Source organism: Stegodyphus dumicola, chromosome 1 (genome assembly GCF_044657685.1).
Source record: "Stegodyphus dumicola isolate Sdum_Otavi_A_Nest chromosome 1, ASM4465768v1".
Taxonomy (NCBI): domain Eukaryota; kingdom Metazoa; phylum Arthropoda; class Arachnida; order Araneae; family Eresidae; genus Stegodyphus; species Stegodyphus dumicola.
Genome location: NC_140768.1, coordinates 295,730,892 through 295,751,562, shown reverse-complemented (window position 1 = coordinate 295,751,562; position 20,671 = coordinate 295,730,892). Strand labels below are relative to the sequence as shown.

Genomic DNA, 20,671 nt, shown 5'->3' with positions numbered 1-20,671 from the left:
CTACAAAGAAGAAAGGAATTTTTCTCTTTGAATTCTTAGAGCTTTCAGTAGGGGGGGGGAGTACCGTCTCCGGGTTGCTCCTCGAGATCGTTTTTCTCTTCCACCCTAACCGCAGGTTGGGTGGGAGGCAATTCCTCCTCTGGTTGTTCGCTCCAAAATGGAGGCAGGCTATTGTTTGCTTGCGGTTTCGAAGGGGAATTTGGCGTACCACGTGCTACAAGATGGCGAGGAGGCTGCTGAAATCCTTCATCGTCAACTTTTCTAATTTTCTTATTTTTAGGCAAATCGTTAATATCTCTTGAGTTTAAAGTTAATTTTTGAATCTTTTTAGCACTATGGAGGATTTTTTCTGCGTTTAACTTTGCAGGTTTTAGGATTGGGCTATTGGATTGATTTTTATTTAAATTTTGAGTTTTGTCAGAATTAGCGTTATTTTTTCCCGAGATAACATCTTTAGTTAGTTCTTTAGCCGATTTGAGTAATTTCTTTATACATTCGTCCTCAGTTGGGGGAATGGCAAAGAGAGGCAGATTTAGGCGTTTAGCAAGAGTGGTAAGATTAAAAAGCGTTACCTTAGATTCTTGTTCCACGCACTTGAGATCGATGCTTGCAAGAGGAGTTGATCTTCGAGCCCTGGACAGATTCTGCTCCAAATCTGTAAATCTAGCCTTGAGTAGGTAGAGTTGTTTGATCTGGATGAGTAAATCGTCCGGATTTACCTCTGGAACTGGATCTGAGTCGGAGACAGGGACGGTCGTGTCCATCTCGGCGCTGATATCCGTGGGGTTGCCGGCCATGATTTCCGGCGTCGCGTCGCTGCAGGTGGCATGTGGGGAGTCGCTGCAGGTGGCATACTCGTTACTTTCGGTAAAATCCATCGGTATCCGTATCCTGAGCCTATTTTATCGGGGAGCGACTAAATTTCAACTCGGCAGGAAAATTTGATTGGTCAACGGTACACGTCACATGTGACGTCAAAAGCGGGATGTTTTAGATTTACCCCACAGGATTACCTGCCATTTTCGGTTGCTTGTTTGCTGAGCTCTGCAGTTATATTTTTTGGCGGGCTAAAAGTGTTTTTTGATAAAATATTTTAATTGGTAATTTAGGTATTGTTTGCTTGTAATTAAACATGTGATTACAAATTATTGTAAAGTATTTATTTTTGAGACAAACTTTTTGTAATCTATTTATTTTTCATATATTGCCTTTTGAGAACAGATAAATTTAGCGGAAATTCCCTTTGTTGAACAAAGAAAAATGAAAAATGTTTCAGAATAGCAAGCCGTGTTAGTTTCAGTCAAACATTAAATATTTTCATATGCTACCATTTTTTGTGTCAAACATTAAATATTTTAATATCATATGCTACCATTTTTTTGTGTCAAACATTAAATATTTTAATATCATATGCTACTAGTTTTTATTCATTTCTTAATATATCTGATGACAAAATAAGTTTTTATTTTCTATTGCAGTACATAACTTTTTGTTATAACAATGGAATATGAAAAGATAGCAGTATTTGAATGTATGTACTGCTGCAAAAAGTACAAAAAGAAAAAGGTTTTATATGAACACATTCGGGAAGTACATAAAGTACCTGTTGTGGCTGAAGGAAATTTGAAATGTCCTATTAATGCCTGCAATTTTTCATGTAGAACGTTTGAAGAGTTAAGAAATCACGCAAGAGATAAACATGGATACACTCTTAACTCCGTTGAAATGACATTTAATACATATGAAGGTAAGATATTAGAAATTTGCATTTTCTGCGATAAACGTTTTTAATTTGAATAGCCCCAAACTGAGTACAAATTACTATTTTTGCAAATTCATTCATCAAGCTGGGGAATAAAATACATCTATTTTTGTGAGTATAATTGATAACAGAATAATTTCCTTAGCATCTTGCTTTTTTCTGTTAGCCTGATAAACCCCCATTATTCTTCAGTAAAAATATTTCAAAGTAATATTTCTCTTCCTCAACTATTTGAAATATGAAGTAAACATTTTCTAAATAATAAAAACATATATAGAGATGCACTGCTGCATAATTATTTATACGTGTAATTCAGTGCTTCATTAAAAAAAAAGACTATCCTGTTATTACACAAATGGATCTCTTAATGCATATGTATATTGAAGATATCAAAAATGATGTGGACCTAATAAAAAAATTAGTAAAATCTTTATTAAAGTGGCAACCTTCAATTGTAAGTTTAGTATCATAATGATAGACACTTATTTTATTATATGTAAATGAGGCTTAAAATTTATTATATGTTATTTTAAAACTACTTAAAGAAATTTATTCGATGTCTTAAAATTTTAATAACCTATACACATTGTATCAGTTATCAAGAAACAGGCTACAATGTTTTTTTACTTTAGACATAGGCCAGATGACACTCATGTTATGGAAAATGTCTGATGACAATTTGTCTCTTAAGAATAAATTTCTTGCATTATTATACAACTTTGGGGAATATGTTTTAAGTCTTGTTTAGCTGGAACACGAGTACTAGTAACTGTCAAATAAGAAGAAAAATATGCCAATGTATAACTTAAAACAGAGTCGTAGCTAGGGTTTTCAGCACCCAGGGACAACTAAAGGTTTCGTGCCCCTCTACTGCTTGCCAAGGATGAAAAACATTTAATTCTAAAATGTCGTAACATCAGTTTGGCGCCCCTTGGATTCTGCGCCCGGGGACAGATGCCCCCCTCTAGCTACGCCTCTGACTTAAAATTAGGCAACTTTATTTCAGTGTAGATTTTAAATAAAACTATCAGTTTTGAGAGCAATTAGACATAGGTTCCTCTTCTTGAAGAGAAAAAATATTCTGCTAAAGTGACCAGTATCTATTTACAATCAGTGCCAAAATAAGATTTTGGTTAGTTTTAAATTAGTAATTTTGTTTTAAAGATTCACTAGTTCACAATTATAATGGGCTTTTATATTGTATGTAGGCTAATGTTTACCCTTCAAATTTAGATTTCTTACAATGGAAAAGTGAGGAAGAACGAAGAGAAAAAATTTCTTACTTTTTGAGAAGTACAATAACTCTTAAAGAAGATGGGAAAAAGAGTTACTTCCTTTGTAATCGATCTGGATTTTATAATTCTAAAAGTAAAGGTGTAAGAGCTATAAAATCACAAAGTACCTGCAAAATAGAGGGGCACTGTCCATCTACTATTGAAGTTACCAGTAATGGCATAATTAAGATTTTATATTTCCAAACACACGTGGGACACACAGTAGATCTAGAACATTTGCCATTAACAAAAGATTTGCGAGAAGTGATTGCAGGTAAGTTTCTTTATGAACTTGATTGTGAAATTCAATATAAAACAGACATTATTATACAACATTATCATATAAATGCAATATTTTCAGGTAAATTAAATGAAGGCATTCCACCACAGAAAATATTAGATTCCACAAGGAATAGTATTAAAGAAGACATTTACAGGGAGCATTTATTGACAAAAAAAGACATACATAACATTTCTAATTCTTACTGTATTGGTAATGATGAACAATATCATCCAACTGATGCTGTCAGTTTAAGGATCTGGATAGAAAAAATGAAATGTTTAGATGATAATCCAGTTCTTTTTGTAAAATTCCAAGGAGAAGCAGCAGATCAGCACTTGGAAATTAGTGACTTCTGCATCATCATAATGACAAACGTTCAAAAGCATATGCTTTTAAAGTTTGGATCCGATAGCATATGCATTGATAGCACACATGGGACTAATGCTTACGATTTTCAATTATCGACAGTTTTAGTCATAGACGAGTTTAATTCAGGATTTCCTGCTGCTTTTTGCCTAAGCAATAGAGTAAATTTAGGTTCAATGCAAAAATTTTTTCAGTGTATTAGGGACAAAGTTGGACTGCTGTCTGTAAACTGCTTTATGAGTGATGATGCACCAGTATATTATACTGCATGGACATCAGTAATGTGTGATGCCAAATTTAGGATTCTATGCACCTGGCACGTTAAAAAGGCATGGCTGCAAGCAGCAAATTCAATTATCCCCTCAAAACGAAAGGAAGTTTTGAAATTTTTAAATGTAGTATCTGAATGTCATGATATAAAAGAATTTGAAGCACTGATATCTGATTTCCTCAGCAAACTCTTTGCTGATAGAGATACAGACAAGTTTGCTAATTATTTTGCTTCAAATTATGCAAACAGATGTGAGTTGTGGGCTAAATGTTATAGAAAAAGATGTAACATCACAACTAACAATCATCTTGAAGCACTGCATCGAGTTTTAAAATATTCTTATCTTGATGGATTGAAAAACAAGAGGGTTGATAGGTGCGTTGCGAAGCTTATTAATATGGTGCAAGATAAATGATTCCAGAGATTTATCAAAACAACAAAAGGGGCAAACACATCAAAGATCAACCAAACAAATTTACGACACAACAGAGCAATAAATTTTCCAGCTAATAATATCACAGAAATCAATGAGTTTTCTTGGCATGTGATTTCAGAAAGTGACCCTACTCTTGAATATACTGTTACTCAAATACATACACAATGCATTAATTGTAACATTGTTTGTAAATGGTGCAAAATTTGTAACGATGCATTTGTATGCACATGCACAGATGCCACGATTAAAGGAAGTGTCTGTAAACATATACATGCAATAATTTTAAAGACAAGATTACCTAATAGAGAACAGCCAGCTAAAACTAAAGAATCAAATGATGTAAAATCCTTTCTTGATCTATCAGCACAAAAATTTAAAAAATCAGGAACCAAGCACCATATTATAGATCAACTGAGTATCATATCAAAACTTGTAACATCAACAACAGTAAATAATATAACTTTGGGAGATATTGAAAACACACTGAATAAAGTGATTACAAAATTAAAGAACGAAAAGCCGAAATTGAAAATGGTGAACTATGAACCTACAAATAAAAAAGCAGAGAAACAAAAGAATTTCTTTTCTACGAGAAAGAAAAGAAAACGTCCATGCAGTACTGAAAATGTTGCAACAACTTCATACAAGAAAGCTGCTATACATGCCATTGGAAATAATGAAACTCTTATAATTCATGATTCTTTTGATCATGCATATTGATATCTCATCATGTAAATATATTGTATATAAAATAATCTCTAAATAGTTTATAAATTAAAATATAATGAATTAAAAACAGTATATAAATTTAAAAGGCTCTTAATCTTGTCACTACTTCATCCTTGCTAGTTACACAAGTAATTTATTAATCAATTTTTGATCTGCATATTCTGTCGCAGTATTTCACTACTAAATTATTAGTGTAAAGTTCTCCAGTTGATGGTACACATACAGTACAGTTAGCAACATCATTTTACAAAACATCGACATATAATGTGTTTATTAGGACGTATCACAACAATATGTGCAAAAGAACTAAAAGTTTCAGCATGAAATATGCAGTTACAGATTCAGTCAAATATAGATAGTAACATCATATACAGATAGAGAACATAACAGGAATAACAATTGCACTTGATTATTACAAAGGAAAATCATAATTTAGTATCTGCTGACAAATGAGAGCGTGCTGGTATTTCTCTAAATAAATGATTAAAAATGCCACAAAAATATAATAAGTGCTTTAAAATTCTTAAATTCATATAAGTGTAAATCTTAGTGTTTTTGAAAATGCTACTGTATTTTGTTATTGAGCATTTTTGAATCGCTAGTTATTACAATAACAATTTATGAATAGTGAAAACTTAAATTATTCCAAGAGAATTGATTAATAAATTTCATACAGTAAATAAATCATTGGGCTGCAAAAGTATGCAGATATATGACAACCAATAACAGAAATAAAAATAAAATCTTTAAAAATTTTATGAAGTGGCGAAGCATGCAAGAGCTATTTATTTATCTTGTAAACAATACATTTTCAGTAGAATCAGTACTTTAAAAAATTGATATACTTTGGAAACATGCTCTGCAATGTAGTTGTTTTGTGATGAAACTGTTAATAGTGATGCTTTGATAATGCTTTTGTTGATTTGCTCCACACAGTAAAACTGTAGAATTTATGTATACATAGTTCTTGCTTTTATGTATGGATGCAAATTATACAGCTTTTAATTTTTCATGAAACTTGCATACATATTAAAGTCAAGTGACTTTTCAGAATATTACAACATTATAAATCTCACACCTTGAGATTACTAAGGCTTATACACAGATTTCAAAGGAAAATATTATTGATATAGACACAAGTATATAGTTTCCATTAATTAACACATTGTTATTGATGAAGATCTCTTTAATGATTCTTACATAAAGCTATTTGGATTTTTTTCCAGAGGAAAAACAAAGTTTCATTTAAGAAAATAAACCACAGAATATTCTTAATTTTATTATAAACTTTCATTACATCACATGAATCTGTAAACACTGAACTAATCGTTTTTAATTTAAATCACAAATGTATTCTTCATATTGATTTATTGACAGTATGAATAACGACCAAAACTTAATATTATCTGTATATAATAAGAAATCATTGATACATAAGGTAAAAATAAGCATGAAGCTAGACTATATTAGCATGCTAATGGATCAACTAATGGCAAAAGACTTAAAAACCTTTACCTAATCATTTGTACAAGATTATTTAATGAACACAAAATGTATAGGAGTTACTCCAACCCTTTTTTGACCGTGGACACATTCTAACATATATTTTGAGATCTTGTACCCTTATGACTAAACATTCAAACAGATTTCAGGCATGAGACTTTAAGTGCTTCTTTGTCATGAAATTACCTTATGATCATTTCATTCAACTACTACAAATCAAGGAAAGGAGAATTAATTACCAGTGTTTTATACTTTTAGTCACTTGATAACATTACATAATATGGATTAACTCAAAGCACATTCTACTGATTATAATCAGATAATTGCATATCTCTTCTGAGAATTTAGATTCTTCCGCATTCATTTCTTTGCAGATCTTGCTCTAAATGGATTTCAATACATATTTACCACTAATAATCGCAAATGATAGTAAATAACAAATTAATTTTTATTCTAAACATGATTTGGGATGGCTGCATAGGCGTTTTCATGTTTTTCCTCATGTGTAACGTGTATATGAGCCAGTTTCCCTTAGAAAGTTCTCCAGGAAGGCATTCTTCCCTGTAGGCAGTTAGCTCTCGAGTGCTTTAATCAAATAAAAACCTATTTTAAACTACAATTTCAAATTTCGTATTTTGTCCTTATTTATTTCACTAAATAATTGAAGTCCTCTTTAGTACATACACATATCAGGCGCTATTTTATCTTCATTTACAAAATAAAACAGTTGAAGTAGTTTTAGGACTTTTCTCTCATGGGGAAAAAATATCTGCATTTTATCCAATTTCCTTTATGAAAACTGAAGTTTTCATACCAAACGACATTCTTACAATATAACCTTCCTTACGAACTCTCTTATTTACCATATAAACCATTTCGGATCTTTGCTTTGGTAAATGGTCTAAGGCATTTTACCAGTATATAACTCCTAAGGAAGCATATTAGAAAAACAAAACGGTCAGCTATACACAGGGTTTAATTTCAAAAATTAGAAGTACCAGAGCCCTATAGAAGACCTTCACGAAAGAGGAACAAGAATAAATAAGAGAATAAGATGACTAATAAAATCATTAACAATTAAAAAATTAAATAATTCATTATTAAAAAATTAATGGTTGAAGTAATTAAATAATTAAAATTTAATAAAATGCAAAGTGATAAATTAGAATTTAATAAGCAATTTTTAATATAATTTTATTATTAAAAATAAAGCTTCCAAGACCAGGTTTCTACTGAAATTATTGTTCAGTTACATAAAAGAAGTGCCAAAGCCTTCTTATTTAGGGCTCCGGCTAAAATTATGAATTTTTCCTAAAACTAATAAGTATCTGAGCCAGCCTCCGGTGGGCTCAGACGCAATTTAAGCCCTGGCTATACGGATATCTTGGTAAAGCAAGAGAAGAACCCATCTTTGGTCATGACCAAACATGGCGCATGATGAGTTTTGATTGTAAACCACATGAGAGGCGGAGTTTAAATACGTTGAAATGACGTCACCAGAGCCAACCAATCAAAATTTCCTGCCAAGTTGAAATTTAGTCTCACCCATTTTATCGGTCGCATCGCATTGAATCACGTGAGCTTTTCTACCCCGCGGGAACTGGGTAGTGCTGCGATAGGGAGTTTTGCGTCACATTTTTGAGTAGAAATAATTCACTTTATTTTGGCTATTATTTTTTGGTGCACTGGATATGATTCATTATTAAATTTTCTATTGCTGTCAGGGCTTAGTTTTTAAAGTCAGAAGCGCCTACGGAAGGCCGTCAGGAAAATAGGAAAAAATAAAGAAAGAAAGGAAATAAATATGACAATAATAACATTAATTAGTAATTAAAATAATAAATTAAAAAACTTTATAATTAAAATAATAAAAAATAGTGATTAAAATAATGAATAATTAAAGTAACATAATAATTAGCAACTGAAATATAAAATACTTATAAGTAAAATTTAATAAAAATGTAAAGACAAATAAAAATTTAAATAATTCTTAAACTTATGATGAATAGTTAAATAATAAAGTAAAATACCAGACCTTGTCTTATTGGCTTAGTACCGTTTCGTCCTTTCTCATTTCATCCAGAGCTCGAAAAAGTGTCATTTCGTTCGCTGCCTTCCCCCACCAATTCCTTCTTTCTCGTTTTATCCGCTGTTTGAAAAATAAGTGTTTACTTTACGATAAGACGAACGTCTGTTTACTTCAATTAAAATGGTTTAGAAGAGATGACTGTTTCTACTTCGACTTAGCTTTTGATTTCTGATACTATTTAATATTTTATGCAGACAAATTATGCTGAGCAGAATAATGAATTTCCGACGTCTTCAAAAGGTGTGTATCTGAATATAATAGGCCCACCAGCGGCCGAGCCGTAAAGACGCTAACACTGGTAGTTCGGTTCGAGGTTCGAATCCCTCGAATGGGCTGGCTGCATGGGCGTTTTCGTGGTTTTCCCCATGTGTAACGTGTATACGGGCCAGTTTCCCTTAGATTCCTCCACGAAGGCATCCCTCCCTTTAGGCAGATAGCCCTCGTGTGTTTAGCCATAATTGAATAATCCAATCCAATCCAATCTGAATATAATAACATTTTTGTTATATAGTATCCATATTTTTAATTTCACACATTTCTAAAGCAACAGAACCACGGTATCACTATTTTGGCACACACACCAAAAACATGTTTAATTAAGATTAAAGTTACATTCTTTATTAAAAGTAATGGGTCCTCTTTAAATGCAACCATTCATGCTTTTAGAGCATCTTACATGTGGTGGTCTTAAAAATGTGATGTTCACTACCAATGTTTGTTTATGTTCTCAAAAATACAGATTCCGTAGAAAGTGACCTCTTAGAGATGTCGTTTAAATAGCTGATTTGCAATAATTATTTTCTAATAGATAATGGAATTAATGTAATTTTAAAAAAATGAGCGATTTATGGCTCTAATTTTTCTTTCGCAATTAGCTGTTATGCGAGTTTAATTCTTTTTTTATACTTTTTATTATACATAACTGAAATATTTACTTTGAGACAGGCACACACACACGTAATAATAGTAAATCCTACATATACAATAAACAAACACAAAAAATACTCTATTAAATTTTTATTTCAGCACAGCAGATTTAAATTATTTGGAAATTAATATGATATCTCTTTTTGAAAAAATCTCTACATATAATAAAAGAAAGTGTCTGTGTGTGTGTCTTTCGTTCGCGCTGCGCATAAGCTAATAGACCCACGGCTACGAAATTTGGCACATAGTAAGTGCATCTAGTTAAGAGCCAGTGCACCTCGAAGCAGTTTTTTCGAAATTAGAATTAGAATTTATTTTATTTTATGTTTTGTGACGAAATCGCGTCATTTTGAGACATAATGGGCTATAGGAAAGCGAGATTTTACTCTACACACTCCATTTTCACATCGTCATGAAACGTAAGTACTTAGCTATTTTACGAACTTAAAATAAATTCGTCTTTCAATAAATCGATTCAGTACGAATTTATTTAACAAAGGGAGCTTAACACCATTTCAACCGGATTTTTTATAAAAAGTTTTTTTTTCTTTTTTTCTTTAAATGTACAGTTTATTTTTCTTTGATTTTTGGAAACATTAAACTTTCATCCTTGCAACTGCTTTTGCAAAAGAATTTTGGAAAAATAATAATATATTGTATTTTTAAAAATTTTTTTAAATGAAGCTTCCGAGTACACTTCTCAGATCTTTAAAAATGTGATTTTGGCAACAATTTTCCTGTCTTATTGTTGTTGATAGATTTTTGATGAAATCTCATCATTTTAAATTGTTTCATTTTTTTTAGAAATATGGGTTTGGCAACAATTTTTCATCGTATTTTTTATGGTATTTCATCGTTTTTAAGAGATTGGCATATTTCATTGTCATTTATATATATATATAATACATTTTTATTTTGCCCTGCAAAGTAAAATTCCGCGCGGATTTTTTTTTTTTTTTTTTTTTTTGTTTTTGTTTTTGTTTTTTTCGTGTTATTTTTTGTTTATTTCATTGTTTGTAAGATATTGAAACGTTCCGCATGATTTTTTCCCTTCAACGAAAAGTTGAATAATTTTTTATTAGGATAATTAATATTTTTATTAAGGGATATAGCTTATTTCATTGTAATTTTTTTCTCTTGAAAATATAAGATAAAATATCATTAATTATACTTTGATTTTCAGAATTTTTTGTTTTTTGTATTCTTTTATGTTATATATTGCTCATTTCACAGTTTTTAAGATATTGAAAAGTTTTGAGTGATTTTTTTAGGAAATAAAGTTCTTAACCTCCTTTATACCATTTGAGTTCTTAAGATTTTGCAAAGGGAAGTTGGTTAATTTATTTATTAGGATAATTAATATTTGTATTAAAGGATATTGTTTATTTCTTTGTAATTTTGTTATACGTAGTAACTTTTTTTTATGAAGTTGTTCTGCAGAGTAAAATTCTACGCAGTTTTTAAATTTAACATTTGGTGTTCCCTTCAGCCATTTTTCCGGTACATTTAAAAGCCAGACGAAGGCTGGCAGCGAAGCTCCTAGTTAAAAATGAAAATTATTTTCTTCGAAATCTTTTCTCAACTTATATCCTTTCATACGTTGTTATAATAATAATTCATGTGCACACAATAAAGTTCGTTCGAATACAAAAAATTGTTTTTGATTACATTTTTATTTCGGCACAACAGATGTAAACGGTTAAAAAACGCAGTTCCTTTTTCAGAATATTTTTTTCAGCATAAATCATCTACTTTTTTCTTGTATGTGTGAGGGCCAATAAAGGCCCGAGCGATAAAGTCGCTGAACACTGGTAGTTTTGTGCGGGGCTCGAATCTCGGTGGACGGACTGGCTGCATGAACGTTTTCGTAGTTTTTCCATGTGTAACGTGTATGCGAGCCAGTTTCCCTTAGAAAGTCCCTCCACGAAGGCACCCCTCCTCTTAAGACAGCTCTAGTGTGCTCCTCTTAAGACAGCTCAAGTGTAACAAACCAAACCAACTAGTATGTGTGTGCGCGCCGAACGCACATATGATGACTTTTTTTCAAGTGTTTTTAAGTTTAACAACAGTTTACACTGAGCAGCGAATTACTAAAAATTTTCTTAAATGAATAAAACTGTGCTTATTGCATTATGAAATAGTACTGATTGACAAATTTTGAGCTTTCTGTTATCCCTAAAAAAAGGTAACACAAATATTTTCTTACCTTTTAAACATTTCTTTTTTTCTTGATTCCTACTTCATTTGTATATTTGCAAATGTGTGTATCGATGTTTGGTACATAGTTGACATTTGCTATGTAATGTTCCCTATGTCAAGAAATGTGCCTCTCAAGAACGACTTTTTGAAAGGGGGGTTGAATTGGGGGAAAGTCCCCCGTCCGTGAGTAGGGGTATTGATGAGGGGGTGTTGAAAAGCAGTGGACGAAATGGGGAAATAAATTGTCAGTAGGGGTGTCTAAAGAGGGGATGAGGGATAGCAGCGAATAAACCGGTACGATTTTAATCACAGGAGGAAACCGGGAAATCTTCGTCTTAATTGGGGATGTGGATGAAATTACAATTTCGCAAGAACTAAAGCTCAGCCGAGCATTTGCTAAATTTAGGCTCTGAATGAGCAAATAATATAATGACTCAAAGGATGATAGAAACAAAGACCATGATTTTTACGGCATGCCAATGAAGAAAGGAAAACAATCAAAGCTCCACTAATGAGAATATAGAGAATGCTGGAAATAGTACTAGTGTGTGGATGGAAATTTGGTTACGTAGTCCTTTCGTCCAATTCTCCCCCATTGTCCTAATCTCAGCCCATGTGCTAGATGGAGAGAGAGAGAGGGAGGATTTTTTTTTAACTCTATCTAAGTCTTCATTACTTCTGTTTTCTTATCTTTAACTTACTCTGATATCTACAGTTAGTAAACTATTTTTTTAAATGAGTTTCATTATTGTTAAAATACCTTGTTTAGATTCTTGTATTTTTTATTATTATCTTTTAATTTTAAATCAGTTATTGCTTAATTTACATATTTTGATGATTTATTTACATATGTAAGCGATTTTAGATCATAAGCGTTGATAAGAAACACAACAATTCTTGCAATAAATAAGAATAGTAACATCCTTTTCATATATAAAATTTCCACATACATATAAAACAAAGTTAACTTTTATGCAATAACGAGGCATTATTTGTTTTTCATTCCCATATTCTCTCTATTCAATGTCAAACGCGATTGCTGCAGAGTAATATTTCGAGAATGGTTATTATAGATACTTTTTGAGCTGGGGGAGAATTGAACTATTTGATTAGTACAATGTAACATTTCCTGAATACCGAAAATTAGTCACTCACTGGGGGAAAAAATTACTAGACGAATATTATTTTGATTAAAGCCCTAAATAATAAGTTAGTATGCTAAAAATTTCTTTTCGTCTGCCTACATTTAAAGCAGAAATAGCTTAAAATTCCTTGCATCGAAAAAATTTGCATATTTTCATGCAAAGTAACTTAAGTAAAAGACTCGCAACTCGAGATTTTCCATATGCATAACGGGAAGATTATTCTCTTTCCGGTAAACAGCATTCTACGAATACAAATCTTCTGCTAGGCTGATAGTTTTCATGTATCCTGCAATTAATCAAAATTCAATCTTCCTCAAAGGTAGACACTCCAGTCAAAACTATTTTGCGCTAGTTCCCAATCAGATCCGCATTCGTCTTCTCAATTTATTTACTGTTATATCTTTATTCTTGAAATAAACGTAAGAAAACTTTGTCTGTTCAGGTAATCATATCTAGAACGAGGTCGATCGTGAGCTACTAGTACATCATCACAACACTCTTAATAGCTCACATATAAATATTTTTTTAAGGTAATATAAAAAATAATATAATAATGAATACATGATTATATACTAAATTCAAATCATAACTCGAAAGTCGTGAGATAAACACAGCAGTTATATGACTTAAATGAATACAGAGTCGGCATTGCGCGACTCTCTACTCTACCAGCGTTCTTCTGTCCACTTGATATCTTTGCTTTGGTCTATACAGCCGAAGATTAATTTATTTGCGGCAGTAGTTAGAATTTTGGGCTAGCTTGTTAGCTAATTAATTTAGACTTATTTGTTATTTACTTAAGTTCTGATTTTGCGTTATTAGCACATTGTGTGCGGATGAACTTGTGAGGCCAAGTAGGCGAGCTTTGTTAAATTCTTCTTGTAAGTGAAAGGTTGATTTATGGCTTGGCAAGATAAACCTGCATGCAATGAGTTAAACTACCAGTGCTCTACAGTATTATCCATTCAACTGCTGATGAACACTAATTATGAAAAATGGTAACAATTTGTCGGAGTCTGAAAGCTGTTTGTCTGTTTTATAGAACGATTTCCACTTTACTTTGCAGCAATATCTTTGGATAAAGTTACGATTACATGATGTATCATCATTGGTATTTTTTCATTTCAAAACTGATTTGGCAGTTGCATTTTCTTTCCTTTAGAAGAATTATTCATAGTAGTAGAATAACTATATAAATATGATTCTTTATAATTGCTTTTTTTCAAGCAGATTTAATAAACTATCATCATTCAATTCATTATACTATCTACTTTATCACAAATAGGTGCGTATTTGAGAATAACTATGCACTTAGTTACATAATTAACATTAATATACTGCTTTACAATGGTTACACTAATGTTATGTTTTCAGAATATCTAATGTGTTAAATGGTCTAAAGTCTATTTTGCTTGGTTTAAGGTTGCTTTCTAAGAACCATTATAAAATTTAATTAATTTGTTAATAAATTGAGTGTGAAATATTAAATTAATACAAAACTACTTATTTGTACATAAGAAACAAATACTTGAAATATTCTTACTTCAGGTTGTATTTTGTGATTATACATATGACACCGTGTGCAAAATATAATATCTCTGCTGAAAATTTCTAAGAACAAACATAGAATACTATTATGAAAGTTGGTAAAGATAACATATGAAACCTTTATTCTCCTAAAAAGTACAGCAACAAATTTTTTAATAGAATGCTATATTATTTTACACACTGTAAATTTAGAAATAATTATATATAATGTTTAAAATATATAAAGAACATACATGACAGGCAATGTATTCATAGATTGGTTGTTATATAAAATAGTTAATGTGCATGTTACCTTGCTTATTTTAAATTTTATAAAATTATTTTAAAAAATCTTTCGCGGAGCCGGATTGATAGTCCTGAAAAAACATGCAATGAACATTTTTGTTTTGTTTTATTTTTTGAGATACAACACCGTAAACAACATACACTAATTTATTTACAAATGCATTTCTTTCTTTTGATCTCCAGATTTTTATTACCCATTTCACATGAGTATTCTACAGATTTTTTATTCACTTCGGTATCTTTTCTGAGAATAAAATCTAGAAAATTATTACAGAAAATTATACATTATTAAGTCATTTATTTCTAAATAAAAATGATAATATCAACTCAGATACATAAAGAGGCATTTGAGTGAGAGACGAATAAAAACCAACCCCTTAACTTGTTGATATAAAAAACTGCTCACCAAGAGTAGTCTCCGGCAGTGTCTTATTCTGACTGGGTCAGTTTCTTCAATTACCGGTTGGTTTTAGCAAACTTTGTACATATAAATATTACATATTATACATATTTTACACATTTCTGTATTTTGAACTATTCTTGTTTTGTTATTCTTATTCAGATCCCTTTTTATGTTGGCCTATTGATAAATCAATGATTATGATTATAATATGATATGTAAAGCATTATGTTTGTTCAGGTCGATCATAACAATTCCTAACATTGTTTTAAATGACATTCGATTCGACAACATTAGGAAAATTATATATGGACATTAAAAATTAAAAAAACTATGAAACATTTTATGCACATTTTAAAAAACTTACAAAAATAATTAAATTAAGCATTACAGAAAGAACAATTTCATATTATTTTTAGCGAAGTAATCTTTTGTTCATGTTTAAAAATAAAACTTTTCCCATTCGTTTTGGTTGAATGGAACAACGTTTTTCACTTTGTATTTGCCCCGATTTCGAAAACGTTCTTTCGGATGGTCCCGAGGTAGCCATGATCGATAAATATTTCTCTGCTAAAGTTGAAAGTTCGGGGTAGAGTAATGCCCGCGCCTGCCACCATTTTAATGGGCACTCATTCCTAGAAAGAATGCGTTCCTCAAAATATTGCCTCATAGTGACGATGCTGGATACAGTTGAGTTTGAGACGGAGTTTGATGTCACTCTTGCATCAAAGTCTTTCCATATTGAGTCCTCGTTAGTGTCAGTGAATATTGCTGGCGTGACTTTATTTGATTGCACTGTCTGCTGTTTGTCAACATTAAAATATTTTTCAAGTTCAGTTTTCAGCAGAGTTTTAGCACACTCATAATTTGATTCATCAGCTAGTCTGAATGCCAACTTCTTAAACCGCGGGTCTAATAGTGCTGCTTTAGATAATATTGGGTTTCTATAACAATTTTTGAACCTGTATTTGAATTCTGTTATTATTTCATTAGATAGATTTTTTCCAATTTCTGTATTAATATTTAAATTTAAATTTTCAAACATGCTAATTACACTTTCAGTCGCAGCTAAGACCATTGAAACAGTAACCTTATTTTCAGACGACATTTCTTCGGTTAGCTGCTTAAATGGTCTTAAAATTTTAATTACATCTGGAAGAGCCTGCCAGTCACTTTCTGACAGATTTGCAACTGGATTGTGTAGGAGTCCAAGGGCCGCTTCTAGAGGCTCCTGAAGGATACACATTCTTTCTAGCATATCCAGGTTGCTGTTCCATCTGGTCACTATGTCCATTTTTAATTTAAGAGGCTTTTCGCCAGGCCTCAGCTGCTTTTGCACCTCAGCAAATTTTTTCGTTGCCAACGGACTTCTGTGAAAATGCTCCACGATGGTTTTTATTTTTTTTATGAGGCAATCTAGTTCAGCGCCCTGAAGTCCCTCACGCACAATTAAATTAAGCGTATGCGCGACACAAGGCAAATGTTCAAAATTGGCCAACCGTATGGCTGCTTTCATATTTGGTGCATTGTCTGTTACGCAGACAAATATTTTATTTTGTAAATTCCAATGAAACAGCAAGTTACATAATTCCTTCTTTATATATTCGGCTGTATGTCGCTCATGACATTCAAAACAGCCCAATAGTGCATACTTCAGCTCCCAATTTAATATATAATGGGCAGTAACGGCCTGATGTGAAGTCGCTGCTCGCGAAGTCCAAGCATCGGTCGTAATTGATACAAAGTTTGCACTCTGCAATTCTTCTTTTAATCTGCTTTGGACTTCAAGGTACTGAGCGTCCAGGAAGGTATTACTAAATGTGTACCTTGAAGGTAATTTGTAACCAGGTTCTAAATAATTAATTAGCTCTTTAAAACCAGTATCTTCAACGACAGAAAAAGGCTGTAGGTCTTTGACTATCATATTAAAAATTAAGTCATTTATTTTTTTTTCCCGTACTACACTTACGGGGAGTTTAAGGAAAGTACTCAGCGTCGTTTGTTTTAAATTTGTTTGAGATATCAGTTCTATTGAATGATTAATATGTTCAGTACTTGCTGCTGATGTTGATGACACAGGAACTTCTTGAATTATTGTATCCGACATGGAGCATAGAATGACGTTTTCGTAAGTTGACCTGTGTTTTTTTTTAATTTGTTGTTGAGCCACCTTTTACTGAATATAGCGAGTGGCAAATATCACATTTTGCCTTCTCATCGGTAGCCTGTGTAAAAAACCTCCATAGCCGACTTCTCTTCCTATCCATTATAGATTGCACTCTAACATAAAATAATAAAAGCTCGTTAAAAATGTTAGTGAAAATAAGTATCAAATATAAATAATAAATGCAGTCTATATAAGTTGAAATCAGTAAAATCTCATTCAGTCAGTCTTAAAATAAATTACTTATATTTGCATAATGAAACTCAGAATCGTAAGAAGTGAACGTGCGCCAAGCTATATATTGGCTAGAGACTGAAGGTCGTAAGATCGATCCTCAATTTGACTACCTGTATCTTGTATAGGCCTTACACCTACCTTGTACTTGAGCCAACGGTCTCCATCACTCAATATTTTCTCTTTCAGATACTGTATTAAATTATGTTCCTATTATTATTGCTAAAATAGGTAAGCCTGATGATATTTAGGCCTGATAACGAGTCTATGTAAGTTATTTTTTTAACACTTCGATTTGAAATGTCTGTGAAGATTATTAATTTAATCTTCGTTATACTTAAGCAAAATTTTTTTGAATAGTATTATTATTTATATTTTTAATTACGATTGTATATACTTTCTAACATCCCTTCAGGAAGCTATTAAAATTTTATTCAAAAATAGTCTATCTGATAATTACTGTTTAACTTAAATTAAAATCTTAAAATCTAGAATATTTCCTTACGTTGATACCGATATTTAATGACAACAGTATTACACTTAAGGAAATACATCTTATTGGCTGGTACTGCGTGAGTCAGTAATGAAAATATGAATAAGCATCTAATTTCTTCCATGTAATCTTTAAAGTAATTTTTAAGAGCAATAATATTACTAAACTAATCTTAATTTTCATTTTACACAATAGTTTTGGTTCTAGACACAACACAATAAAAACTTTAACATATAACGTAACAAATTACTTTTATATGCCATCAGAAATTCATAAACCCTAATTTTTATTGATTACACACGATATTGATCCTTAAGCGTTTGTTTATATTTTACTTTCCTTTCAGCCATCATAAACTTCTCATTAGTTCAAAAACCGCTCTATTTTCCTTGACCATAAAATTTTCGTTACCTTGAGAAAACATATAATGACGTTTTCATTAACTAAGCACAGTTCAGGACAATAAACAAAGGCCCCATTCAGATTCCACTCACTGATAAGGAGAGTTCCCCCCCCCCCCGCAGTGCAAAACCCATCTAGGTAAGAAAGGAAGGAACTCTGCACTAAGTGAAGCACTGCTCCGAGGCTTCTTTCTCCAGATCGGGGGGGGGGGTGTTTACATTCAGAAGCTTCCTTGACAGCGCTTTGATAGTATTTCGACACACGACAGTTCCATACAAATCAAAAAACGGAACACTTTCGCATAAAATAAACATTCATTGTGTGATGGATAATAGCAATTTGTACAGTTTAATGACATTTAAGCAAAAATCACATCTTGGTTATTTTTCGATAACTAACAACAGCGATTTTGATTATAAATTTGTTTTATAAAATTGTAAGCTGTTGAAGTACAAAAATATAGATTTTAGCAAAAATGTTCTTCTTAAAGAATGTGTGTGCGATTATGGCAAAGCCTCGAGGGCTATCTGCCTAAGGGAAGGGATGCCTTCGTGCAGGACTTTCTAAGGGAAACTGGCTCGTATACACGTTACGCATGGGGAAAACCACGAAAACACCCATGCAGCCAGCCCATTCGCGGGATTCGAGCCTCGGACCGAACTACCACTGTTCAGCGACTTTTCCGCTCGTCCGCTGGTGGGCCTGCTTAAAGAATGAAAAATACCTTACGTTACCTTTAAAACTGTATACGCCTTCTGATACCCTTGATAGAGTATTCGCTGCTTTTATTTTACGCTCCAAACGCCAAATTTTTTTAAATAAAATAAACTTTTTTGTTATTCACATATCATTATAACGTGTACTTTTTAAAAATTTTTAGAGAACAGGCTTTATAGTTGCTCATTTTGAACTCATCATTTTATTTTTATATAATTGAAAAATAATCACTTTGGGTTTCGAAGAAAATCTGATCTTTGAGTGGGTATTAAAAATAACGCATGTAATTTTCATTCAAATTATATCTATACATATTTCTTATGTAAAAATTTCGGGTTTATGCTAAATTATTGTCAATTACTTTACTCGAAAAATATAGTGAATGCACAGATTTATACATGCCGGAAATGAAAAATATGAAATATGTATGGGTATTTATGCAAATGCTTGCAAAATGCATGTATCTGCCTTTAACAAAATACGTAAATATTTATCAAATTATTTATAAATGTGTTTGAAATTAAGGATTTTTTCATTCACAAACTCCTGTGAAAGTTACTGTGAAAAAATCTAATTATTCAATGCATCTAAATTTATAATAACCTTAACATTGAAATGTACAAATAAATTGAAATCCTGTTGACAAATCCGTTTATAAAACTACTTAAGCAAGAATTTTTCGTACAGGAAATCGTACAGGAAAGCAATCTGTTAAAAGGTATTGTAAAGTAAATTCTATAAGATGCGTACTTAAGAAAGTAGTAAAAAAAAAGAGTTTTAGAATATGTATTGTTGAAATTAAAGGTAGAAAAAAAATCTGATAAGTATAATTAAAAGAAATATTCCTTTACATGTTAAAATAACTCTTACATGTTTTAAATAATATATAAAAAAAACTAAAGAGTTGGTTGCTTTAAGAGTTCCGCTTTAAAGGTATCAAAGGCATGTTGAACATCTTCTAACCATTTAAATTTTTCCTTTTTTTAAGTCAGTTTCGTCAGAAGTCTCTTTAAGCAAAATTTAGAATAAATTTACGATAACACCCAATTAATCTCAAAAATCTTCTAACTTCCTTTTTGTTTGAAGGGAGCTTATATTTTTGAACCACTCTTAGATTCCTATCGTCCGGTTGTATAATTCCTTTGGACAATTTATATCCCATATACTTCACAGTGAGCTATAAGAATTTGCATTTGTTGGTTTGAGGCTATGCATATTTAACCAGTCAAAGAAAAATTTTCAGTTTTTCTAAATAATCCTCAATGCTTTTGAACCATTTACAATATTATTGTCAATATAAATTCTTATTTGTAATGGGAACAAGCCGGACAGTGTCCATTAACCGCTGAAAGGATAGGAACTCGAAGCGTTTTTAAGACCGAACACCACTCGAGACCATTCTTAATGTCCTGTGGCAGCGGAAACCTATATTTGAAGATGCCCG

At 31.7% G+C, this 20,671-nt stretch overlaps 1 protein-coding gene across 1 annotated transcript; it reads right to left on the bottom strand.

The window, feature by feature from the left end:
* Window positions 1-15,632: 15,632 nt before the first annotated feature.
* On the bottom strand, window positions 15,633-17,324 carry LOC146999595 (E3 SUMO-protein ligase ZBED1-like). The gene has a single exon (XM_085810371.1). The coding sequence runs from the start codon at window positions 17,322-17,324 to the stop codon at window positions 15,633-15,635; it is 1,692 nt and encodes a 563-aa protein (XP_085666497.1).
* Window positions 17,325-20,671: the final 3,347 nt, after the last annotated feature.

What these genes read in the sequence shown, in the direction of transcription:
- LOC146999595 (XM_085810371.1), bottom strand. Translation starts at nt 17,324, where the DNA reads ATGTCGGATACAATAATTCAAGAAGTTCCTGTGTCATCAACATCAGCA.